Source organism: Peromyscus californicus, unplaced genomic scaffold, assembly GCF_007827085.1.
Source record: "Peromyscus californicus insignis strain IS unplaced genomic scaffold, ASM782708v3 Scaffold_17__1_contigs__length_78620276, whole genome shotgun sequence".
Lineage (NCBI taxonomy): Eukaryota > Metazoa > Chordata > Mammalia > Rodentia > Cricetidae > Peromyscus > Peromyscus californicus.
In genome coordinates, this window is record NW_026294469.1 from 53,722,694 (window position 1) to 53,749,656 (window position 26,963).

At 46.2% G+C, this 26,963-nt stretch overlaps 1 protein-coding gene across 5 annotated transcripts in view; it reads left to right on the plus strand.

Moving 5' to 3' along the window:
- The window catches only part of Nedd4l (NEDD4 like E3 ubiquitin protein ligase), a 344,790-nt gene that overhangs the window by 303,014 nt on the left and 14,813 nt on the right, over nucleotides 1-26,963 (plus strand). For all 5 annotated transcript variants that reach the window (XM_052742322.1, XM_052742323.1, XM_052742326.1 and 2 more), the window contains 9 exons: nucleotides 452-506; nucleotides 5,708-5,766; nucleotides 11,036-11,101; nucleotides 12,949-13,178; nucleotides 15,431-15,552; nucleotides 18,574-18,644; nucleotides 20,879-20,974; nucleotides 22,778-22,851; nucleotides 25,790-25,850. In XM_052742322.1, the coding sequence (XP_052598282.1) occupies nucleotides 452-506; nucleotides 5,708-5,766; nucleotides 11,036-11,101; nucleotides 12,949-13,178; nucleotides 15,431-15,552; nucleotides 18,574-18,644; nucleotides 20,879-20,974; nucleotides 22,778-22,851; nucleotides 25,790-25,850 (834 nt within the window). The remainder of the gene's footprint in view (nucleotides 1-451; nucleotides 507-5,707; nucleotides 5,767-11,035; nucleotides 11,102-12,948; nucleotides 13,179-15,430; nucleotides 15,553-18,573; nucleotides 18,645-20,878; nucleotides 20,975-22,777; nucleotides 22,852-25,789; nucleotides 25,851-26,963) is intronic.

The window sequence follows — 26,963 nt, forward strand, 5'->3', positions numbered from 1 at the left end:
AAAAGTCAGGAGAAGGCAGCAGATCCACTGGAACTGCAATCATGGATGGTTTTGAGGCACTGTGTGGGTGCTGGGAAACAAACCCAGGTCCCCTGTGAGAGCATCAAGTGCTTTTAATGTCTGAGCCATCTCTCCAGTCCCCGTCCCCATCCTCATCCCCATCCCCACCCCCACCCCACCCCGCCACTGCACTGAATTCTTGAATGGTTTACTGGGGTTCCCATGGAGCACTATTTCTGGTCCTTCCTATGGTGAAAGCTTGTGAGACACTTGAGCTGGTGTGACTTGTTAGCTGTGCCCTGAGTTAGCGTTAGTTGACACATTCTCCGTAGGAAGATGTCCCTAGCGGAGAAGAGTAAAAGAAGGGTCCTGGAGTTTCCAGTGTCACCGTGGATTTGGGCACCACTAACTAACGTCTCTATTCTCTCCCCCTCGTTTTCCTGGATGCTAGCCTGGTTGGGAGGAAAGGATCCACCTGGATGGCCGAACATTTTACATTGACCATAGTAAGTAGACCCCGCTGTGCCCGCAGGTGTGACAGGGTACTGGAAGGGGAGGGTAGCACAGATGTGACGGTGAAGCTTTGTCATTTTACTCCCTGTCCAGGCAGCCAGGTGTTATGTGGAGAGAATGATACCAGAGACTCAGTGCCCTCATACGGTACTGTGCCTGCCTTCCAAATTTGCTTCCGGGCAGCCCGTTGACCTTTCACCCAACCTGATCTTGTGACCTATTAACTTTTTTTTTTTTTAATTAAAAAAAAATTTTTTTGTTGACAGTCCCTTGATATTTGCGCTTTTAATAAATACACTCTGGAAATAGAAAATAAGATTAGACGTACTGATTTAGTTTTACAAAAAACAAATCCACATGAGCCGTGTTTTCAGCTGCCTATGCTTTCAAAACACTGCCTGGGGAGATGCCCGCTCTGACCTTATTTTCTATCATAGCATGTTTCCTTTGCACCCAGCACACTAATGATATATGTAGCTGTTTTCCTGACATCGTAGGATTTGCTAAAGAATCTTGCTTTAAGCACCTAGGAATACATGTGTGGTTTCTCGTTTCATCTAAAAGTTAAACTAATCAGTGTTTGCTTTTAGCCGGGGAGTTGGTTTTGGAGGGTCGGGGGAGGTTTTTCTTTTTTGAGATAGTTCATTCTTCATGGAATTATATTCACGTAGCCCTAAAACGTCTGAAGAAAGAAAGAGAGGGAGGGAAGCCTTAAAGAAGGCGTCGAAGTTCAAGTCTGTGTGCGGTCGGTAGTATTTTGTTCTGTGTTTTCATTTAGTTGGTAAGCAGGAAGTGAGCACCAGGTCTCGGGTTATGATAACCGAACAGAGTATATTGATGAGTCTCTTCTGTTGAGAAGCCTATCCCCAAGCAATGCTCATATGCAGGCAGGTGGCCATCTTGGAGGGAGGGGGGTTTAGCTCCTCTGAGTGTCACTAGGGGACCCAGTGTACTCCAAGAACTTGCCTTCAGACATGAGAGTTAGTGGGTGTGGAGTCAGTAAGAAGGCCCAGCCAAAACTCAGAATATTTAGGGGGCTGGGCCACCCTTGGACTTAAATCACATTTTTTCAATATATATAAACTTTGATTTTTGTCTTTGATCAGAAAAAATGCTGAGTTATGTACTTTCCAGCACCATACTATGAGCACACAGCTGTCAACATAAACACTTGAAATGTCTGTGCATGCATTACTTCCCCCCAGAATACTGTTTGTTCTAAATTCTGAGACTTTTCTACGATTGGGACTAGGTTATGTTCTTAGTGCCACTAAAAGCAGTTCTCCATAATTTACCAGTTGCCCTGTGGACAACCGTAAAGGGATACATGCCAGTGAAATCATTCTTCTGCCTTTCCCTCAAAATCTAATCTGTCAAGCAGAAAATCCCTGTGTTTTCAAAGGCTTTCTCAGGTCAGTGGGTATTCCCCAAAATGGCTTTAATCACCTGATAGATAAGATTTAGGAATTCCCTTAGCTTCAGAGTGAAGTCTCTCTTTCCAAACAGCTAGAAGAAATCCACCATCTCCCTTTGCCCTCATCATGCCCACAGGGTAGGCACGAGGCTTCGCTCCAGGCATGATGGGTATTTCCTACATTGTCAGTGGTTGACTTGAGAAGCAGACTTCCAGAAGCACAGAATGCTTAAGTTTGGACACCTGGATTCACTTGGTGGATATTTGTGGATGAGCTCCCTCTGTGTGAAGTGTTAGAGAAATATCTAGAATGAAATCTCTAGCACTCTCAGTGGAAAATACTTTTCTTACAGACCAGATGTGCCCAGAAGTTGAGTCATTCGCACGCTGTATCTCAAACACAAAGGTTAAAAGAGAAATTCCAGTAAATTTCTGTGAGCAGTAGCTACAGTGGCTGAGTTTCTCATTCTTTACCTCCTTCTTGTCATTTGATTTGAGTTTAATATCTCAAAGGTAAAAAGCATGTTTTGATTCAGAAGTTCTTTTTTAAAACACTGGCTAACTGTTTGCCAATTACACCTATTGGCAGTCCTTCACTGCAAATTCCCAAATTCTGTGGCCCCAGGAAAATGTGTGTGGTTCTAAGCGCTCAGACTATGTGTGAAGGACGTTGTCATTAAGTCATTATAGAGATACTGGTGGATTTTGCTAGATAACTGTTTGGAAAGAGGGACTTCATTCTGAAGGTAAGCAAACTCCTAAATCTTGTCCAACCGACGATTAAAGCTGTTTTGGGGCGCACCCACTGAAGCCCCTGTTAAATGTTGGGGCATGGTTAGTAGCGGAGAGGAATTATGGGATTGGATATCATATAATCCTGTCCTCAAGGGCCATGTCCAGTAGAGAGTACCAGGAGGTATCTGACATATTTTGTTGGAAGGCAAACCTGTTACATGGGTCCTCAGCTTTATGGTGGCTGAAAATGGCTTTGTGAGGTATGTTCTCTTTGAGACAGATTTTGAGCAGGATTCACCCTAAAGAGCTCAGTGGAAATCAGTTTTAGAACAAACCAGATACACCAGCAGCTCCCACACTGGGAGTGGGGACTGCCGCATGGACTCTGTCTCTCAAAGCCATAAATGTCCGTGTATGTGAACAGACATTTACAAGAGCCTGGTTATACTATACCATGCCCAAGGGCAGGGGTTTTCAGGCTGTGGGCCGCAGCCCCCATGGGGTCACATATCAGATATTTACATTACGATTCATAGCAGTAGCAAAGTTACAGTTATGAAGTAGCAATGAAAATAATTTTATGGTTGGGGGTCAACACAACATAAGGAGCTGTATTAGAGGGTCACAGTTGAGAATCCCTGCTCAAGGGAATGCAGTCCTGTTCTACCTGGTTAGCATGTAAAAGAGGCTGGCATGGCACCCAGGTATCTGACAGGTATGAGGACTCAGTTTCACTCTGCAAACAGTCAGAGCTTTTGAAGGTCTCTTTCCCGGAGTAGAGTAACAGTGGTCAGATGTATTCTTGAGAATAAACTTTGGGCGGACCTGTGGAGGAAATCTTGAATAGAGGCTGGTTAGGCCGTGGCACTGGGAGTCTGGAGCATAGACTGACTACTCCAGGAAACAGATGCAGGAAGGGACGTGACGGCAGCTTGGTGGTCACCAAGGACAGGCAAGGGCGTGGGCAGGTTGCAGACTCCGATAGTGGATTGTGATACTGCTTTGTTAATCAGGCGTGTGTCACTGTGACAGATACCTGGCACAGACCGTTTCAAGGAGGAAGAATTTCTTTGGGCTGTCAGTTTCAGAGCTCCAGCTGTCCTTTGCTCCTGATTCTGAACCATCACGGGGGTAGAAAGCATGGCGGAGGCTGTTCGTCATGGCAGACAGGGAGAGAGTGACAGAATGCCTAGGCCTAGGCCGATGGGCGTTCTCATTTCTCCCCTTTCGATCTGTCCTAGCACCCAGCCTGGGGGACGGTGCTGTCCACGTTCAGGCAGCTCTGTCCTCCACCCCCTCAGTTAATCCTCTCTGGAAAAGCCCTCACAGACACACCCAGTGGTTGGCTTCACTAATCTCAATTCAGGCAAATCAGCCATCCAGATTAATCCCTCAGGCTGCTGACTGGAGGATTGGGTTACATGGGGGCACTCCGTGGTATGGGTGAGCACCTGCTCGGGAATCTCAGGGAATCCCAGTACAGGTGTCAGGGAGTCTGGCATTCAGTCTGGTCAGAAGACTTGGAAGTCCTCGCGTGTTGGCAGTGGTTGGATTATTTTCTGTTTTGATGACAAATATCCAGTGAACACTGATATTGCCCAAGCTGCTATATAAAGGCACAGTTCTATCCAGCTGTATCCAGCTGTACCTGCTGTCCTCTGCGACCTGTATTTGATTGGGTTGGATTTTCCATCTCAGTAGCAGCTTTTACTGTCCAAAGTCGTCTCCTTTTAGACATTAGACAACCTGAAGCTCCACCTGCACACATCAGTGTCCCTGAAAGCTGAACTTCATTCATGTCCTTTTTCTACCAAACCCCCCCAAAAAGAAAGCATTGTAGATGTATAGTCTTAGGGTTTTGTTTCCTAATGTAGACCACTTTTATCACTAGTATGTATTCATTACACAGAATAATGAGCTTCATCATGACATTTGCATACATGTGTTAGCATCTGCTTTCATCATAATCAGCCTAGAGCATTTCTGTTAGCAGTGCCTCTGCTTTCGTGAAGTTAGTACTATCAGGGTGTATAAATTAGCTGAGGTGCCTGTTAAAGTTGAGTCCGTGCGTTGCCCTCAGCTCACCTGCAGGCTAAGAATGAACCGGGTGAGTTTTCAGAGCAGTGATCCCCCTTTTTCTCTTTTCAACTTAGAAGTACTTGTTGTACCCCAACCTGCCCTTGCCATGTTTTTTTTTTCATCTGAGAACCGCAGAGCTTCACCTGGTGCCCCCCCCCCCCCCCCCCCCCCGCCTCTCTGAAGCCTTTTAATCATGCACAGGTGAAACCCCACAGAACCCAGACAGCTGGTCTACGCCATCACCTGGGCAAGTGATGGTGTGGCTGGTGAATAGCAGTTTTGGTCACACCCACTCTCTTGGAAGAAAGGAAACTGCCTCCTGCCCAGCCAGGTTGCAAGGGCACCCTTTCTCTGGGATCTTGCTCAGCTGTGTCTAATTCTTTTTTTTTTTTTTTTTTTTTTTTTTGTGTGTGTGTGTGTGTGTGTGTGTGTGTGTGTGTGTGTGTGAGTGTGTGAGTGATCACCTCCGCTGCTTCAGTTATGCATGCGTGTGAGAGGTGCATGAGGTGGATTATTCATTTGTTCAATGTAGAGTCCCTGCTTGAAAGCCGTTTTTCAACATCATAAGCAAATTTTAAGAAGTATTTGAAATGAGAAAAAAAATGTGTATGGGTGTTAACTTCCTAGAGAACTAAAACTTCGTGTGTTTTGGAAATCAAGATCAAGTTATAAATCCTTGCGAGTAAAGGGGTTTATAATTGCAGATTTATCAAACTGCTCTTTGCCAAAAAAAATGCAAAGAAATGGTTTTACTTTCGTTGTGCATTTTTTTTTATTATTTTTGACTAATCATACATATGTTTGCCATGTACAGCAGTGTTACCTTCTAACCCCCAAATACTAAATCCTCCTCCCTGGGGTCAAGGCAAAGGGGCTGGATGGACTTTGGAGAAGGAAATTCTTTCTTAAAAATCCTGTAGGCAGAAGGAATTAGAATTAATGCCCTGATGTTTTTAATGTTTTCAGATAGCAAAATTACTCAGTGGGAAGATCCAAGACTACAGAACCCAGCCATCACTGGTCCGGTCAGTATTTTCTCATGTCCCTCCCCTTCATACGAGCTTGTGGCTGTATATAACACACCCTTCATGTATTACTCATTACTGTGATGTCAAGAGACTGGTGACGTTGAGTGGTTTAAGATTCATCCTGTCTCTTCAGTGAGTTTTCCAGATGGGGTACAGTTGCATGGGCTTGAAACATTTTCTTCCCAGTCCTTTGTAAAGGGATGGTCTAAATGTATAATCGGGGTTTTTATCCTGTTTTTTAACTGTAAAGCAGAATTTAGTTGAGAGTATTTTGATATAGGCTTAAGCATGAGAGTTAGGAGAAGGAGAGGCACTCAGAAGAAAGGAAACAGACACCTTGTACCCAAATGTGGGTACGAGCTCCTTAAGAGGCCCTCAGCCTTAAATCACAGCACTTGGGAGGCAAAGTCAGCCTGGTCTGCAAAGCGAGTTCCAGGACAGCCAGGGCTATACAGAGAAATCCTGTCTCGGGAAAAAAGAGAGAGGGAGGAGAGGCACTCCTTTTTATAGGCTGCAAAACAAGTCCTGTATTTATTTATAGGATGTTGTCATAATAAATGCATGCTAACCAACTTGAGTCTATTCCGCCTTGAAAAACCTGTTGAGAAGAGTTGCAAAGCTGTGGATCATGCTTCCTCAGCTCTGCGGACTCATTGACTTTGTCCTAGTACTGCTCATACGTGCTGGCTAGAAAATGTCATACGTAGGGGTATGATCCCCTGAAATTTCGCAGCATGCTGTATTCATGGGCAGAGGGGAAACCCTAAGCCATGATTGCAGGGACACACTCATCAGCAGGGAGTACATGGTGCGGTTTGCCAGTGAGCTACAAGTACTAGGAGATGAGTTGGGGAGACAGATACAGGATATTCACTGGGACCAACAGGAGATTGCCAATTTGGGGTTCTTATCAAAATAATTCAAGAGCACTCCTGTACAAGTTTTGGCCCATCAGTATTTTTTCATCAACAGGGGAGGTGTTCATGAGGCCCCTCCTTTCCCTGAGGAATTATTGGCAGTTAATGGTTGCTGGGGCTTGGAGGTGGATAATACATTATCCTCGTTCTAGGAAATAATTTTCTCCCATGCACATGTGAAAAGTCCCAATAGTCTATGATGTTTTGTTGTTGTTGTTGGCTGTTGAGGGGTGGGGCAGGGGTTTCTGTCCATGAGACCCCTTTGGACAATGTCTAAACAAGATACAACCTATTCCTAGCACTAGGAATACTAGGTTTTACTTGGTCTGAAAACAAGTATCTCAATTAAAATTTGGAGTACAGAACTAAACAGAGAGTGTTCAGCAGATGAAACACAAATGGCTGAGAAACACTTAAAGAAATGTTTGGCATCCTTAGCTATCAGGGAAATTAAAACTACTTTGAGATTTCATCTAACCCTAGTAAGGATGGCCAAGATGAGTTAAGCAAATGACAACTCACGCTGGTGAGAAAAGGGGGGACATTCATTCATTGCTGTTAGGACTGCCAACTTGTACAGTTGCTATGAAATCAGTGTGGGTGTCCCTGAGGAAGCTGAGAATCAACCCACCTCAAGATCCACCTGTACCACTCTTCGGCATATACCCAAAGGGCTCTACATCTTACTACAGCGACACTTGCTCGCCCATGTTCATTGCTGCTCTATCCCTAATAGCCAGAAATTGGGAAAGGCCTACCTGTCCATCAGCTGATAAATGGATAATGAAAAATGTGGTACATTTACACAATGGAGTATTGCCTAGCTGTTAAGAAAAATAAAATTTGTAAGTGAATGAATGAAGCTAGAAACATACACCCCCAAGTGAGGAAACACAGACCCCCGAAGGCAAAGACTGCATGGAGTCCTGTGTATGGGTGTTCGCTTTTAAGCTTTCGGTGTGTGTGTGTTCAATCTAAATCATTATAGAGGTTAGATGCCTAGTAAGGGGATGGGGAAGAAGAGCAGATCTCACCAGGAAAGGGGGGTAGAATTTATTGTTATGAAGAGATGAAGGGAAAACCAAAATGGGATTAAATTAAATAGGGAGGGGGATGGAATAGTGGGGTAAAGGGGGGAATATGGGGAGGCACCACTAACACTAACGAATCTTTGAAAAACCATATGGAAACCTACTACTGTGGAAGCTTCCTGAAACGTACACACATATGGAAAGAATTTAAATGGGGTCCCCATATGGTAGGGAAGGCCATGCTCCAAGTCAGATTGTTTTACAGAGCTGAGGGAAGTTACTTAGAGGCAAGGGAATGAGTCTAAGTTGGCATGAGAAAATTGGGGTAGGGTCCCCCTGATTTCAGTCACAGTTAATCTTGACTGACAGTGCAGCTAAATGCTTTTCCTCCTCGGGCCTTGATGCTCTCTGTTCCACATCTGTTTCCTCCATCCTTCTGCTGGTAGGTTCCTCAGAGCGGCCTCCCCTAGGCTCCCACAAAATAACCCCCCCCCAAAACTCCATCAGTTTTCCTCTTCTTAACACCCACCTCATCCGTTCACTTCCTGTTTCACCCCTTTTTATTAGCATGTATTCAGAGTACAGAGTAGTAGTCCTCATAGTGACATTTTCATACATACATAGATTTCATACATTATATATATATATGAATATATATGATGTGCTTCAATCGCACCCACCCCCAACCCCTTACTGCCGATCTTTTCCCAGATAATCCCCCTTCTATTTTCATGGATTTTTTAAAAAATCTAGATTCTGTCTGTAAGGGAAAATGTGATATCTGTCCTTCTGAGTCTGACTTAGGTCATTTTCCATGACTTCTGACTCCATCCACATGACATAATCTCATCCTTCTTTATGGCCCGATACAACTGAATTGTGTGTGTAGCCCGTGCTTGCTTTATCGTTCGCCTGTTGATGGATAGCTAGGCTGATTCCCTGCCTTGACTTTCTAATGAACTACTTCCTTACTACTGTGGCCCTCCACCAGCATCTCCAGGAAGGAACTAGGAAAGGACTTTGTTTTCTGTTCAGTCATTCTTTTTTTTTTTTTTTTTTTTTTTTTTTTTTTTTTTTTTTTTTTTTTTAATTAAGCACTTAAACGGCTAGGCAGAGAGAACCTCAAGAATATTCACTGATGGGTGAACAAGCAAGCCACCAGAGAGATCAGCACGTAAGGGATGTGAAGAAAATGACGTTTCTGATGGAACGTAACGCTAATGGAATGAAGGCCATGATGTCATCTTAGTTTGTATCAGAACCCTATGTCTTTGTTCTGTGCTGATGGCGGTCTAGGTACTAGCAAGTGTCAGAACTCATACACGATTTCATTAGATACCACTCTGTCTGAAATGCATGGGGAAATGTGGTCAGCTCTCAGGCTCCGTGGAAACCCATAGGAAGACAGGCCTGCAGACAGACAGACAGACCATAGGCCGTGTGAATTACCTATAGAACGTTCTTGAGCATACACAGTATAAGAATAGATGTCTTCATTGCTCTTGTATTCAAAATGAATAACATGAAATTTTCTATAAAGAATAGGGGTCTTTTTTTTGCCGGGGGGGGGGGGGCTGTCCATGCCTTAAAACAGAAGGCAAAGGACAAAGGTTTTATTCTTCATTCTGTCTCCTCATGGTCAAGACCAAGAATAATAAAAGGTGCTTGAGTCCAGGGATTCTTTGCTGAGGGTTGGTATATGTTATCAGCCCCCAACGATACCAGCATAGATCTCACCGCCCGAGTTAATAAGTTCGCTGGAACGCAGTGAGTGGCTCTGACTGACGCAGTTGCTGATACGTCATTGTTCATAAAGTTAGTCCACTTTGCTTCATAAAAATAAACACAGACCTTTGCAGTCACCCTCCAGGCAGTGGTCTGACTGAAATACTTCATAATGTAGCATATAAAAGTGATTAGAACAGCCACATTCAAATACTACTTTACCACAAGGCATCCTAGATCTTTCGATGTGTTGTTTGCTTTTGAAACAGGGTCTTGCTGTGGCCCAGGCTGGTCTCAAATTCATGATCATTGCCTCAGCCTCTCAGGTGCCCCCTAGCTAGGCTATCAAAGCTTTGGATAGTTGTATCTGACTGAGACCTTGAGCCCCCCACCCCACCCCACCCCCATGGAGTCATATTTGCTTCACAGAGAAGACGGCCAAGTTTAAGGGAATTCTTGCCCCAGGCCTTACTTTCATTTCAGTTACTGTGATAAATGACCCAAAACCCCCTGGGGAAGCTTACAGTTCAGGTCACAGTCTGTGGAACGAGAACTTGGAGGCAGGCCTGCTTGATGCTCCAGGCGGAGAACTTGGAGGCGGGCCTGTTTGCTGCTCCATACAGCATTACTTCCAACAGTGAGGGATGCTGTTTGCCGGCTCACACAGGCCCCTCGTGCTTAGCTGGTTTTCCTATACACCCTAGAATCACCTTCCCTGGAAATGGTGTTGCCTACAGTGGACTAGAGCCTCTTACAAAAACTGACCGTCAAGACAATCCCTAGGCTGACCTAGACCGATCTGATTTAGGCAGTTACTCAAGTGGACAGTCAAAACCAACCAGAACACCAAGGAAAAGACAAACCTTGTGACTCCTCAATTTAAATCCTTTCCAAAATTACTCCACATTCCCACCCCTTGACCCAGGTATCACTCTGCTGTCCTTTCCGTTTATGGTATTTCTCTGTAAGTTTTTTGGGTTGGTTTTGTAGTACTAGGGATGGAGCCCAGGGCCTGGCACTTCTTAAGCACACTCTTTGCCACTGAGTTATGCCCCCATCGCTTGATGTTTTGAGACAGCATCTTGATATATATAGTCCAGGATGGTCTTGAACTCACCATCATCCTGCCTCTGCCCCATGAGTAATGAATTACTAATAATGAGTACCATGCATGGCTTCCCACAAAGACTTTTTAAATGACCACTGTGTGTATCATTTGGGGTTGTATGTTCAAGTGTCATAGCCAATGATGCTTAACTCCAGGAGAGACAAATGATATGATTATAAAAGATGCTCCGTATCTGTGTATCTCTGTGTGTTACCCTGACTCATACTCTGGCAAAATTCATAGAGAACACATACTGGTCTGTGCAGTGTGGTCCTGAGATTTCTTGGCCATCAATCTGGTTGTGCTGATTAGCCCTCATCATTTCTAGGACTCTCCTCCTTCACTGTGTAGACATTATGCAGATTTTCTGTAGAAAATGAGTATTTAAGGTTTGCAATTTATGAAACTCTGCCAGCATTGGCTCGCTGTACATAGAATTTCAGGCATATGTTTACATTATCTGTGTGTGTGAATCTCTCTTGCAGGCTGTTCCTTACTCCAGAGAATTTAAGCAGAAATATGACTACTTTAGGAAGAAATTAAAGAAACCTGTGAGTAATCAACTCTCCGAAAAGCTCTGCGTCTTACTGTGTTCCTGTCACCAAAGTTACCTCATTGAAATTAGCCTGTTTGTGACTTGTCTATGTACACTTACCTTTTTCACTGCCCTTTGGTCCACCCAGATCTTCCATCTGAATTTTCTTTTTAACAAAAATGGTAAGGGAAGATGAATTCAGTATCACATATCACATCACCTGAAGGGCAGTTGCATATGCGAGACATTAAAGAGACATATGGTTCTTATGGAAGAGAAAATAAGTTGAGACCAAAGTCAAATCTGGGAAAACCAGAGTTACATCTCTCTCTCTCTCTCTCTCTCTCTCTCTCTCTCTCTCTCTCTCTCTCTCTCTCTCTCTCTCTCTCTCTCTCTTTTTTTTTTTTTCCTTTTTGAGACAGGGTTTCTCTGTGTAGTTTTGGTTCCTGTCCTGGAACTCACTCTGTAGACCAGGCTGGCCTTGAACTCACAGAGATCTGCCTGCCTCTGCCGCCCAAGTGCTGGTATTAAAGGCGTGCGCCACCACCGCCAGCTCCAGAGTTATATCTCTTTATATTCAGGGGTGCAATTTTAACTCTCTGACATGGGTATTTTACCATGAAGTTTACAACATATACTAATACTCGGTAGTGATGAGTCCAAGTGTGTTTATTTTTTTCTTTTTCTTTTTTTACAATTCTCCCAAACAGTTTTACAAGAGACCCTGTGGATTTTTACACTCAGCCCTAAGTTGGTACTGTGTTTTCTATTGGCACGTCTTCTCGCGGCCAACTTCCTGTCTTCTGTGCCCCTTACCTCTCTGGTATGGACCTTAGTTTTGCCCTCCGTTTGCTCAGAAACTTGATGCCTCTGGGTGCGAACCCCAGCACAACTCCTCCTTTACCCGAGGCTGCCTCCCCGTCTCTGCTCCCTCTAGTTGATGCCTCGTTCTGAGCTTTGTCCTGTGGTAACGAGGTGTACTGACAGCTTCTGCTCTCAGTCAGAGAATTTATCCTCTGTCCCACGGTTGTGACTCAGGCTCTTCATTCATAACTGGAGACTCTTTGCCCTTGACGCTCACGTTGGGGCGTACAGTAGTGTTTCTTTGTGAGTCATCCGTGTGTCCTCCTCCGGTGACAAAGGGCTCCATGCTGTTACCCATCTAGGACGAGGCTAGCCTGGACTTCATCCTTCCAGAAGGCTGTTTGCACACCTCACTTAAGGGCTGGGTATCATTCAGTCAACTTTGGGTTTAGGGGTGCCTCTCCCAAACTTAGTAGGTTGGGGTCCTACTTCCTAATGACAGCACAGTGAACTTGAGGCATCATGGCCTTCATTTCCCAGCTGCAGCCCCTACTACAGATTAGTTCCAGCTTGCCTGGAGGTTGTTACTTAAAGGTTTAATTACGTGGGATTAAATCTTCCTTTTGATGGCGATGCCTGTGGGTGAAGTGACCATGTCCACATAGTGGTAAGGATGAGTTTCTGGGCTCAGCAGATGTTCTCCTGAAGATATGTGGCTGGCTCGGCCTGAGCAGCTGTGAACGGGTGCTTCTGTGTGTCCCATCTTGACACAATGAGGTTCTCCACCTTGTCCCATCTTGACACAGTGAGGTTCTCCATCTGTGTGAGGACAAACCCATAAAGAAGAGACTCTCAGTGGAGCCAGTGGTCGTCACTGCACTTTTATCTGAAACTGTCATCATTTCTGCCTTTTTGTTATTTTCCCAGGGAGGGAGGAAGGGTGCGTGCGTGCGTGCGTGCGCGCGCGCGCGCGCGCGCGCGTGTGTGTGTGTGTGTGTGTGTGTGTGTGTGTGTTTATACTGTATGATCATGAGCTTCTCTTTTCATTTTTTCATCTAGGCTGATATTCCAAACAGGTTTGAAATGAAACTTCACAGAAACAACATATTTGAAGAGTCCTATCGGAGGATCATGTCTGTGAAAAGACCCGATGTCCTAAAGGCTAGACTGTGGATTGAGTTTGAATCAGAGAAAGGCCTGGACTATGGGGGTGTGGCCAGGGAGTGGTTCTTCTTACTGTCCAAAGAAATGTTCAACCCCTACTATGGCCTCTTTGAGTACTCTGCCACGTAAGTACATGGATGACGTTTGCAGTGTATGCCCCTCCCCTGCCGCGGTTACAGCCTTCTTCTTAGTGAATGTAAACCACAGTTAAAAGACAAGTAACTCCCCCATTTGAGATTCCAGCCCCTCCCAACCCCACCACCCTTACAAGTCTAAAAACAAGTTCGGATCCAACGCGGTGAGGTGCCAACACCATGAACACCCGAGAGTGGCTCTTGTCCTGTCCCTTGGGCTCACAGAATTGAATCCGAAAATGTGTTAGGTAATTACGGAGGGAGCGGGGCATCTCTTGCTTGTAATGCTGTTCTAACTGAAGGGAGGGCTTGCCAGTGTGAGGCGTCAGCTGCATGAACAAGGGTTGTTTCCGAAGTCTCACTACTTCAAAGGCAAGTTATGAGGACGTTGAAGACCCATGCTTGGGATACAGAGGACATTACCCTGGTCCCGTAATAGAAGAACCAGGCTGTGCCTGACAGTAGGATTTCATCGTTGCCTGGCAAGGGAACTGAGGCAGACTGAGTTGTTTTCTCAGCAAACCTTTGGCTCCTATTTTCTCCAGGCTGAGAACGCTCAAGAGCTCGAGGCTGATCCTGAGCTCCCAGTAGAACAGTTGATCCTGGCAAAAGAGATGTTTAGCATTGTTCCAATACGGGCTGCAGTGGGTGTGGCTTCTCCTGCATCTTCCTTCTGGTACCTACATCACGTTTGGAAGGCTGTCTCAGGACAACCTTCAGTTGATCTAGCCAGAAATGGCCTTGGTTGGTAGTGGCTGGTAGTGAGTCTTGTGAGAGAATCCACTGTAGAAAACTGGTAACACCATTGAGGTAGAAAGCAGGGTAGGAGCTGAGGTCCTTCCCTCTCTCTACGTCTCCAAGGTCATGCCTGGAAAAATCAGTCTGCACGGCCCAGTTGGAAACTCCTGGTCCTCATGATTGAGAGTCCAAAGGGGACTGTGGGGTGTGTCCTGGGGTTTGCATTGTTGAGACAGCCATGTTCTTCTCCCAGTGCTCTTGAGAGTTGGACCTGTAGGGAGTACCCCCAAATCCAAAGACTCTCAGAGGAATCCACCTTTTTTGATCACAGAAACCATCTACAGAGCTTGTGTCCTTGAGGATCTCTGCACACCCTTTTACACTGTGAGCGTTCTTATCTTCTCAGGATGTCTGCTTGACTTGTTTGAAATTGACGTGTGTGTGTGTGTGTGTGTGTGTGTGTATCTGTATTAGTGCACATGTATACATGTGTTTATGAGGGCCAAAGGACAGCCTCAGGTATCCTCGCTTTGCTTTTTAAGACCGTCTCTCACTGGCCTGGAACTTGCCAAGTAGCTAGGCAGCCAGAGAGCCCCCCAGGGATCCATCTGTTTCAGTCTCCTAAACCCTGGGCTTACAAGCATGAGTCAGCACTCATCTTTTATAAATGTGTATTCTGGGGATCAAACTGAAGCCTGCATGTCTGCAAGGCAAGTACTTCATGACTGAGCTATCACCCTGGGCTCCTGAAGTTGGCATTTCTATAGATAAGTAGGCAGCTGTCAGCGGTTTCCATATGTTACCTGCTCCAGGAACCCGTAACTGTCAGTTACAGAAAGGGGTCTGTGACTGGTGGGTTATATCCCCCAGCTCATATCAGTCGCCACGAAGTCCCAAAGGTTTGCAAGTGCACTGTAAGATGGGGTGGTGGATGTGCAGTGCACTGTAAGATGGGGTGATGGATGTGCAGTGCACTGTAAAATGGGGTGATGGATGTGCAGTGCACTGTAAAATGGGGTGACGGTGTTGCAGTGCACTGTAAAATGGGGTGACGGTGTTGCAAGTGTACTGTAAAATGGGGTGACGGTGTTGCGGTGCACTGTAAAATGGGGTGATGGGTGTGCAGTGCACTGTAAGATGGGGTGGTGGATGTGCAGTGCACTGTAAGATGGGGTGACGGTGTTGCAGTGCACTGTAAAATGGGGTGGTGGATGTGCAGTGCACTGTAAGATGGGGTGACGGTGTTGCAGTGCACTGTAAGATGGGGTGGTGGATGTGCAGTGCACTGTAAGATGGGGTGATGGTGTTGCAGTGCACTGTAAAATGGGGTGACGGTGTTGCAGTGCGCTGTAAAATGGGGTGACGGTGTTGCAAGTGTACTGTAAAATGGGGTGACGGTGTTGCAGTGCGCTGTAAAATGGGGTGACGAATGGCAAAGGAAAATTCAGCCTCTTGGATTTCTTTTTTTTAAGTGTGATTGGACTTTTCTCTTTTCCTCCCCAAAGGGACAACTACACGCTTCAGATCAATCCCAACTCAGGCCTCTGTAATGAAGACCATTTGTCCTATTTCACTTTCATTGGAAGAGTGGCTGGCTTGGCAGTGTTTCATGGGAAACTCTTAGACGGTGAGTTCCTCCAGAGTCTTGTGGTAGTAGAAGTAAGGCAGACCTGTTTGCCGTTCTGCAGTCCAGAGTCTTAGCCTTCCTGTAGATGATGAGTAAGAGCTTCACTGGTTCTCTGTAGCTGTTTGGTGTTTTTTTTCTCACTAGAGAGTGAACCCAGGACCTTGCACACTCACTCAGAGCCCCAGCCGACAGTGTGTGGCTTCCCAGCTTTCCTCTAACAGTGCTCCTCTGGTACCGTCTCGAGCACTGAAGACGGAGCATCTGTGTATACTTACTCTCTGTAACTGTTAAGTCTGAAGCACAAGCCATTCCATGCATTTTTCAGGACACCTTTCCTCTAGTGAGAGCTAGAGTCGGTGACAGATGGAAAATTTAATTGAAAAGTTAAAGAAATGATCTAATCCATCAGCAGCCTGCCATTGCTCCATTTGTCCCCAAATCAGTTTTTAATGATTTCCTAGTGATGTTATCACTCAGCTAAAGCCTTAACCCTAGAGTGTCCTCTGCAGTAAATGGAGCAAATTAGCTGTCCTTCTTGAGAGGAAACATACAGGAACTCCAGGACATGAGAAGTTAGGACTGAAAGCCCCGCCTGAATATACTGAAGCCTGTCATGCAGATCTCTTGTGGACTTGGTGGTCTCAAAAGTAGTCCCCTTACATAAGAGAGCACTACAGAAATCATTAGTGAGCAAAAAAACCATGAGAAACTTCAGACTTGGGTGTGGAATGGCTGAGAACATTTCCGTGACAGTGGAGAGGGCTGTTGGCCAGGGCGTTTGGCTCATTGCCTTTATGGAGTTTGAGCTGCTCCAGTAAATAATTGATGGATCCGCCAAACTTTTCTTTTAATACATTTGTACTACTAATGGCTAGCTAACTGTGATTCTCAGGTATCAATATTTTATTTTGTGGACACTGTTTCTGATTTTATCTGTCCCCTGTATGCATAAGGTGCGTGCTCCTGTGTGATGGCACTGTTCAAGTGTGTGTACAGCTGATGCTTGTTTCTGATTTTCTGTTCATGTGTGTATACAGTAAGCGCTCCTTTCTGACTGTCCATGTGTATGTATACAGTAAGCGCTCCTTTCTGACTGTCCATGTGTGTATGTATACAGTAAGCGCTCCTTTCTGACTCTGTCCATGTGTGTACGTATACAGTAAGTGCTTCTTTCTGACTCTGTCCATGTGTATGTATACAGTAAGCGCTCCTTTCTGACTCTGTCCATGTGTATGTATACAGTAAGCTCTCCTTTCTGACTGTCCATGTGTGTATGTATGCAGTAAGTGCTTCTTCCTGACTCTGTTCACACGTATATGTATACAGTAAGTGCTTCTTTCTAACTCTCTGTCCATGCGTGTATGCATACAGTAAGCACTCCTTTCTGACTCTGTCCATGTGTATGTATACAGTAAGCACTTTCATGACTCTGCCCATGTGTGCATACAGCTTGTCTTTTTACCTCAGGCCCCTCCTTTGTTTATGTCAACCTGTTTATCCCTCTACCTTCTGAGAAAGTCAGCTTATTCATCTTCCACCAAGCAAGAAGACACTGAATTACTGTGGGGGGAATATAGATAAGTGTAAAACATGCTTCTGACCCCAGTGACCTCATACTTAAGGGAGAAAAAGAAAGACAAACAGCAGTGATGGCCGTCCTGCTGCACATTGGCAGGAGGAGGCACAGAACCACTCTACCTTGGGGCTGAGTGTCCTGGAAGATCAGAAGCCAGGTGCATTTCGTCGGAACCTGGGCTGGCCAGCGCTCAGCCCTGCAGAGGGAAAAATGGCGAGAGCCAAGGGTGGATGGGGACCTAAGGTGGCTGGGCTGGCTCCCTCAAAGGGGATCATGCATATGTCAGAGATCCACGGGTCTTCAGTTTCTCAGCACATGAATGCCCTGTTGGCAGAGCACACTCAGCCCTGCTGCCCCTGTGGTCAGTGTTATGTTTTCACTTCACTAGACATTAAAGTGTGTCGTCTATGGCCCTGGGGGACTCCACTAAGCCAAAATGAAGCTGCTTGCGCCGCAGGGCCCTGGGGCCCCACATCTAGAGGCAAAGAGGTGCAGCATTCCTGTGGATGGGCTCCCAGGAAGACAGCTACCTGGTCAGGGAGTCTTCTCTGCCGTGGCTGCCTGTGCCCTCGGCAGCCCTCGTGGACCGTTGCATGGCCTGCACAGGGGACCTCTGTCGACAGCAGTGTCCAGGAACTGGCACTGATGTGCAGGCGGAGCTTCCCTGGTCTCGTTGACTCAGCCCTGCCCCGGGAGAAGTCTCCTTTCTGGCCCAACCTCCCTGAAGCACTGTACTCACATCCCAGCCCTCTGCCGACACCTGTTCTTCTTCCGCACGCTTCTGCTCGGCCCGGGGCTTGTTTGTTTGTTACCTCCTGGGAGCCATTTTTATCAGCTGCTTTAACCATCTCCAAGTACAGCCATCCCCCACGCCACTCCACTGCTTCCTAGGCCCCCTGTCCCAGTTCATTTCTGTTGCCGTGATAGAGTATCCTTACAGAAATCAGTGTGGGGGACGAGAGGTTAATTGGGCTTATACTTCCAAGTAATAGTCCCATCATTTTGGGGAAGTCAAGGCGGGAACTCAAGCAGCTGGTCACATCGCATCCACAGTGAAGAGCAAAGAGAGAATAAGTGCATCTTTCTCTCTTAGAGTGATCAGGACCCCTTCCTAGGGAATGATGCCCCATGCACTGGGCTAGATCTTCCTGCAACAATCAAAAGTTGAGACAGTCACTGACAGATGTGCCCACAGACTAAACTGATCTAGGTAATTCTTCACAGAGCATGCCTTCCTGGGTAATTCTGGATTATCTCAGGTTAACAGTTAAATGAACCAGTGAGTATCCCCACCTCACGTGCTCATGGATTACTCTAGAAGGTCCTTGATCATTCAGTCATGACGTCCCGTTTATATGGAAAGCAGTTTATTTCTTTGACTTCCTTCGCAGACCGCATAGCAGTGTCCAGGGCTTCAGACTTAACCAAGCTTTTGCTTATTTCAGGATTCTTCATCCGACCGTTCTACAAGATGATGTTGGGGAAGCAGATAACTCTGAACGACATGGAGTCTGTGGTGAGTAAAAGCAGTACATCAGGTAGCCATCACAGGCCATTCGCACCTTACAGACGGGTGTCAGAAACCGTATTTGCAGTCCCAGCAGTTGTTATAGGTACAGTCACTCTGTATGAACTACAGGGAGGAATTGCTTGCCTGAAAGCTAATTGATCTTCCTGATTTCTATAATAAGCAAATTATGGTTGATTTCCAAAAGCCGTGGCACTTAGGTGGGAAAGTCCCAGTTCCCACTGCTTAACCAGCTGAGACTGGATGAGCAAATTAAACACAAGGGATGTCAGAAACCTTGTTATAGCCTTGTTTTCCACCTGAAATGTTAGGAGATCCCACCTTCTCTTTTCCGCCTTCATGGAACTAAGTGGTGGAGGCAAGGCCAAAACAAGAGTCATCTAGATGTGATCATCTTGACACAGAGGAATAAGTTACAGCTGCAGAATGGGAGAGTGGGACTTGAATAGTTAAGACGGACCCTCCAAAAAGTGGTGTCCACATGGCGTGGTGCTGACCGCTTACCTGGACTGACCATCCTTGGACAGGAAAGATTTTTTTCAAAAACAAAATCTGCCCTTCTTTTCAGAGTACACTTACATGTCTGGTTTTCTCTGTTTATGTCTGTTCTGCCACCTATGCGCATGCAAGTAGGTAGGGGTGTGTGTGTGTGTGTGTGTTTATTTTTGTCCTCATGGAAGAATTACAGCTCTGCTTCCGTGTGATCACTTGAGTTAGAAAGCTGTGCACATGGACTGTGTTTTGTGCAGAGTTGAGAATGAGTGGTGCCCGTGATAGGTGACTGCTGTACTCTGGACCTGTGACATGTGCAGACTGGTGACATGTGCAGACTGGCTGGCATCTGTAGTCTCAGTTCAGTCTCACGTTCCCTTCCAGCTTCCGCTTTAGTAATTTATGCTTCTGTTGTGCTATCCTGAGGAGGCTGGGAGCACAGAAATTGCCCCCCTACCTCCAGTGGGGAAGGAGGTTGAGGCAGGATATCACTATGTATGTAGTCCAGCTTGGCTTAGAACACACAATCCCCCTGCCTCTACGCCAAGTGTGCAACACTGTCCCACTCTACAGATTGCTATTAAACACCTGAATCTGTGGTTCCTATTGGCCATTAGTATTTGGGGGTTTGGGGTATTTCTTTTGTTTTTAATTATGTGTTTTGGGTGAGTAGTACATGCAAATGAATGCTGGTGTCCATAGAGGCCAGAGGCCTCAGGTTTTCTCTGGAGCTGGAGTTACAGAGCTACCCAGTAGGTGCTGGGACTCAAACTCACATCCTCCACAAGAGCAGTAGACACTCTTAGCTGCTGAGCCCCGGCCATTAGTGTCTTAACTGGGATGTACACATTATTGTTGGTCTCTTTTGAGCCTGTCCTGTTCTCAGCAAGAGACTCTGGGCATGAGCAGAGGGGACCTGATGGTCTCACAGCTCCTATTTTCTGAAACACTGGCCCTGCTTTTTGCTTAAATTAATGGGCAAAGAACACTAAGAAAATAGGAAAGGACAGAACACAGAGCATGTGGTATTAAGAGCATTGTCCTGCCTATTCATTGATATTCTCACTATTAGAAGACAGGAAGAAGTCACTGTGTTAAATTCAGTGGACCCGAGCAGGTTATGGTACAACCACAAACGGTGTAGGCAGGCTGTAATCCCAGGCCCTGGGGACTGAGTCAGGAAGAGGAGTTGGAGACCACTGTGGGGCTACCAAACAAGCGGGGGGCGGGGGGGGGAATAGGGGTACCTGAATAGTCTCACCACGCTAACTGCCCTCCCAGGCAGGTGGCATTAGCCATAGAGAACAGGAGGAAAGTCACAAATACTGTCACTGTCCAGAGGTCTTGTGTTTTAAATTAGTGGGGAGATGGGGCTGGAGAAACGGCTCAGTGGTTACGAGTGTGTGCTGCTCTTGCAGAGGACCGGAGTTCAGCTCCTGGCGTGGCTCACAGCTAACTGCCTGTAACTCCAGCTTCAGAGGATCTGACCCCTCTCCTGGCCTCCAGGGGCACCTGAACACGTGTGCACGCTCACACAGACACGAAGTAAATCTTTAAAGGGAAGGAGAAGTGGTTTTGGTAGAGCAGGCCCCCTGACACTGTGGTGAACAGTGCCACCCTTGGGCGTCTTTGCATGGAATTACGTGAGGGTGAGTTTAGTAGTGAGAGAGCCAGACAGATTTGTGTTTTGACAGTAAATGCTTCCTCTCCTCTCTGCGTCAATCCTGTAGGACAGCGAGTACTACAACTCTTTGAAATGGATCTTAGAAAACGACCCCACGGAACTTGACCTCATGTTCTGCATAGATGAAGAGAACTTTGGGCAGGTATGTGCGGCCAGCTCCCGCGGTTCTTCAACTTGTATCCTTTGCTGTGGGCCGTAGCACAGCACGGCTAGACCGCTAGGCAGCCGCATCGGCGTTCAGCTTATTACTAGCGGGACTATGTGTAATCTGGAAAAGCCTTCCACCCTGCTTCCTCGGTGCTCGGCTGCCTGTGTGTCTGAGCTGCTTTGGGCTGCCAGCCCTGTGACATACGGTGCGGGGGTGTTTGAAGATAGGAAGGTTGGAGACTGGAGGGATGCAAACAACAGAAAAGTGAAAGTATGAGACTGCCCGGGAATTACATCCACATAATACAGCTTTAGCATCCTGGGAACTTGGGTGTGCCCTCTGGCACACTCCTTCAGCTGAGGGTTGTGCCCAGTTCAAAGAAGTAGCAGTGGCACCAGCGTCGTGGGTCCCATGTTGGAACGGGACCCTGGAAGAGCTCTAATCTTCATCCCTGGAGACTGATAGCTCCACGAAATGGGAAGTGGGGGGGTGCCAAGGCGCCCACTAACTGAAACGCTGCTGCTGCTGGGATCTGGAGGCTCCAGGAGAGGGGAGTAAAATGCCCTCCTCAGGCTGCTGTGTGTGCTCTTTCTGCCACCTGACAAAAAGGACCCGGTTGGCAGGATCACCCATCCCCCACCTTATGGCCATGGCCTCATTATTTAACATGAATAGTCTAGTCTCTCCCTTTCAGAAACAGTTCTACCAATGTCGTTGATGCTTAGTAAAAATAAAGCCAGTATAGTAAAAAACACACAAAAATATGACTCACGTGATTCCACCAGCTCAAGAAAAGTCATGATGAAAAGTTTTACCTGTGTCTTCCTGAATTACTCTGTGCAGGCGCACAGACAAACAAGTTTGCTTGGTTTGTTTCCTCAAGTAGAATTAGATACACTACAGATGCCTTCCCGTGTCAGTAAACATCCTGTGCTGTTTTAATGGCGCAGTGAATGTCATCTTTCAGATGTACATTTTTGCCCTTTGGGTGGTTGTGTAGTGTCTTTTGATATTTACTTTATAAACTGACAATCCTGATGTGTATATAGCACCCACTGTACAACCCTGGAATACTGTACACATCATTCATAGAACTTCTAAAAGAGAAACTGTCACCAAAAGGAGAAAACAGAGACCCCAGGGACCCACATGGTGGGACAGTTTTCCTCTGGCCTCCTATGAAAAGAAACACAGAATCTCAGCCTGACTTCTTAAGCAAATGTGTGTCTTTCCGTCCATCTGTCCTTCCTTCCTCCCTCCCTTTCTACTTGGTTTTTGTTGATGATGATGTTTGATTAGTTGAATTTTGTTTGTCTTGTTTTTTAAGCCCCTGTATTTTGCCTCTTGAAAGAAATTCCATGAATCCTTCTTTATGCAGCGTGATTTCTAGTAACAAACAGAATGCTGGAATTCACGTCTCTGGGCTCGATGGTTGGTTGGCATTTGGATCTCTGTGGGCTTGATGGATAGATGTTCTCCTTAAACATAATTAATGTCTTGATAAATGGCTAGCATGTGAAAATGTTGCCCTTCATTGTTGCTAATGGATGAAGAATAATTAAACTCACAAATAGCCATAAAATAATTTGCCTCTAATGATAACATCTTTCTATGCTTAAAATCTTGGAACAGTTAAAAAGATTCACTAGACACCCTCCTGTACACGGAGCCCATTGCTGGGAAAATGTTTTTGAACAAACTTTGCTTCTCTTCCTTTTATAGTAAGATGTTATTCGATAATAATATGTCAAATAACTTCATGTCTTTGATTGCTATTTTTCTCCTCTGTAATCACAGACCTATCAAGTGGATCTGAAGCCCAATGGGTCAGAAATAATGGTAACGAATGAAAACAAAAGAGAATATATTGAGTACGTATGCACATATTTATTACATTTACTGTGTGTGTGTGTGTGTGTGTGTGTGTGTGTGTGTGTGTGTGTGTGTGTGTGTGTTGTGTTCATTTGTGTGGATGAAGATGTGCATGCATGGGGGTGGTCAGATCTTCCTCAATCAGTGTTCATCCTTTTTTTTTTTTTTCTTAAAGAGGGTCTCAGCCGGGCGGTGGTGGCGCACGCCTTTAATCCCAGCACTCGGGAGGCAGAGGCAGGCGGATCTCTGTGAGTTCGAGGCCAGCCTGGACTACCAAGTGAGTTCCAGGAAAGGCGCAAAGCTACACAGAGAAACCCTGTCTCGAAAAACCAAAAAAAAAAAAAAAAGAGGGTCTCTCAGTGAACCTCGAGTTCATTGATGCATACAGGGGCACACCACCGTGCCTGGCTTTTTTTTTTTTAACATGGGTGTTGAGGACCAGCAGTCAGGTCCTTCAGTTTGCACAGCAAGCAGTTAAACAACTGAGCCATCTCCCCAGTCCCTGTCACTTTGACCTTGAAGAAATCACACGGCTTATGTGGATGTTGTCCTTACCCAGAACTGCTTGTGCATACTACAGATGTGAACTTATTGTCAGTTTTTGTTTAGTTTTGCTTTTACTTTTGAGACAGGGTCTCTCTCTTGTAGAGGTCTGACTATCCTGGATCTTGTTCTATAGACCAGGCTGGCCTTGAACTCACAGAGATCCCTCTCTCTGCCTCTGCCTCCCCAGGTGCTAGGATTAAAGGTGTGCACCACCATGCCTGGCTTCTTCAGTTTAAATAATAGCCTTTTTTTTTTTTTTTGGTTTGGCCTACCAGACAATCGAATGTGGGAAATTTCCCTTCTCTCACAGTTTCAGTGAACTACCCTAGAGGAATGCTGCACGAAGAAAGGGTGTACATTATAGTAAACAGCCAAGTGTTCTTCCGGGATGGATGACTCGTCTGAAATTCGGAATTACAGCCATGGGAATGTTAAACACAAATGGGGTAGAATTAGGGATTGCCAGAAAGAAAATATTCCGTCTCCTGCCTTGTCCATCCTAGAACCCGAGGGAATGCAGGAGACATGTTGGGTTGTTCTGATGGTTGCTGTCCGTTGACTCAGTTTCAGCCTCATTCTGTGAAATAAATCATCGAGTCCTTCTGAAAGTTTAGCTCCTGAGTAACACTGGACGCCCACAGCAGGCAGAAGGAACTTTCAGTTGACTCTATTATATCTTCCTCTTCAGTTAGCAGCATGAACCCAACCCACAATTCTGGGCTCTTCCAAGATGCAATCTAGCCTAGGACTGGGCCGAAGTGAGGGACATGGAGGCGTGTTTGGTTCACAGGTTCTGGTTTCTGTAGGTTGGTGGGTTCAGCCCACACTGAGTTCATGTGCAGCCTATGCTCCCTTTCAACGGGCTGAGTGCCGTCCTCCCTCCTCATCTGAAATAGGTCGGTGGGTGTGAATTCAGAGGGCAGGTTGGGATCTTCTATGTTAGTGTGATGTAAAGGAAACCTGCCATCTAATCAGGAAGAAATGGGGAGCCTTGCCGCCTTTACTCGGGAGACCTTGATGAAGCATCAAGCTCATGTTGGGAGTTTTATTCTTGGTTTGGTTTAGTTTGGTTTTCGTCACTTTCAGATAAAAGTTCATGGCACTTAACAAATAAGCTAGAAGTCAGCAGCTACCCTGGCACACGTCTGTGCACACTGATTGGTACACTTTTTCTGACCATGGTCAGTTTCATCGGATGTCCCCTGGCAGACACCACTGGCCTTCTTTGTAAAGTCCTGGTGTTACGTGGTTTTGGTTTTGGTTTTGTTTTAATTATCCATCCCAGGATGGCTGAAGCCTAAGGATTCTGACATATATCATGTGGGCCTAGGTCAGGCAGGGTCTCAGCTGTGTGGGATTGAAATCTCCCGCTGCTCACTGGCCCCTGCGGTGACCGGGTACTGGAAGAATGCTGCTGGGCAGCGGGTTGCAGCCTAGCCCTGTGGTACCCATATAGCTGAGCGCGGTGTGTGCTGCGGGCTGCTCCCCTCAGGCATTGCCACCTAGAGGATGAGGTCAGCATCTGGATTGCTCACACTGAACACTGTCTCAGGGACAATTACAGTGACGTTGAGATTCTACCATTCATCTCTAAACTTTAGTATTAAAAGTATTAGTACTAATGTGGACCAGATATGGTAGCAACACCTTGAACCTCAGCGCTGGGGAGGCAGACCCTGTCTCAAAAAAAAAAAATTATTTTTAAATATTAGCATGTATAATATATGATATGATAAACTACTCTTAACAAACCCATGCTCATATTTATACATACATACATGTGAATGGGCAGATATGTGTGATCACATCCTATGACTTTTCTAATAACAGATCTTTGATTTTTTTATCTATTTTTATGTGTATGGGTGTTTTAAATGTATGTCTGTATATCATAATGTGTGGCTGGTGTCCTTGGAGACAAGAAGAGGGTGTCAGATCCCCTTGTACTAGAGTTACAGACAGTTACCCACATGTGAACTGCTATATGTGTTCTGGAAATCAAGCCCAGGTCCTCCGGAAGAGCAGCCAGTGCTCTTAACAGCTCAACCATCTCTCCAGCCCACCTTTTCTTCTTTCTTCACCAAGTCCCATTTGTGGAGCACTTGGGTCTACTGAGGCTTGATGCAGCCCGGCAGACCAGTTACGCTCTTGGTAGCCTTGGAGAGAAGATAGACGTCTCGTGGATGCTCCGGTGTCTTTTAAAGGAATAGAGCGATTCACAGCAGATGTCCAAAAGCCAGCCCTACCCCACTTTGCCCTTCTGTTTTCCGGGATTCTCTGTTTACCCTGCCTCAGGAGCAGCAGGCCCAAGTATAAACAGAGCAGTGACTGTAGAGTGCCAGAGGTGGCTAAGCATGTTCCTTTTTTTTTTTTTTTTTTTTTTTCTCACAGCTTAGTCATCCAGTGGAGATTTGTGAACAGGGTCCAGAAGCAAATGAATGCCTTCTTGGAGGTAAGCTCCGCTAATGGAGTCCGGGTGGGGACAGCATGCCGAAGGCCAGCACGGGCAGCTCACCCTGTTGGCCATTTCCCAAGGTGGGAATGTCCCATGATGCTTTGCCACCTTTTTTTGTTTTTTAAGTGTCCCCTTGCTTTGCCTTTCTCCGTTTTTAAATCTGATTTGACTGCATTGTTGCTTGCTTGCTTGAGACGCCTGGAACTGACGGCCATCCTGCCTCAGCCTCCTGGGTACTAGGATGATACCGCCTGGCTTCCACCTATATTTTTTGTTTGTTTGTTTCGAATGGATTGATTTGTATTGTGCACACACATGTGAGGATTAGAGGACAACTCTGAAGGAGGTGGATGTCTCTGTCACCATGTGGGTCCCAGGGATGGAACTCGGGTCCTCAGGCGGGATGGCCAGCAGCACGTTTACTGGATGTCTCTGTCACCATGTGGGTCCCAGGGATGGAACTCGGGTCCTCAGGCGGGATGGCCAGCAGCACGTTTACTGGATGTCTCTGTCCACCATGTGGGTCCCAGGGATGGAACTCGGGTCCTCAGGCGGGATGGCCAGCAGCACATTCACTGGCTGTGCCATCTCACTAGACCTTCCGCTATGTTTAAACAGAACTTTTTTCATACCTGGTCTGGAACCATTACCTTGAAGTTCTAGCAGTACCCAGAGAGCTGCCTGCTACTGTGCTTCCAAAAATAGTGCCCTCTCATTCAGACCTTACCCAACCCAGGCACGCTGCCTTTCCCTTTGTGACACTAAGCTTCCATCAGAGTCTCCTGTTGTTGGTTGTTTTGGCTTTTTGGGGGCCCACCACCCAGCTCACACAGGGAGGCTTATTCTTCATTATGAATGCCTGGCCTTAGCTTGGCTTGTTGCTAGCCAGCTTTACCTAATTTTATATTATCCTGTCTATCTTTTGCCTCTGGGATTTTACCTTTCTCTGTTTTTCTTTCTTACTCTCTGGCTTGCTGTGTAACTGAGTGACTGGCCCCTGAAGTCCTCCTCCTTCTCTGGCTGCTTCTCCTTTTTTCCTCCTAGATTTCTTCTTCTACTTATACTCTCTGCCTGCCAGCCCTACCTATCCTTTCTCCTGCCTAGCTATTG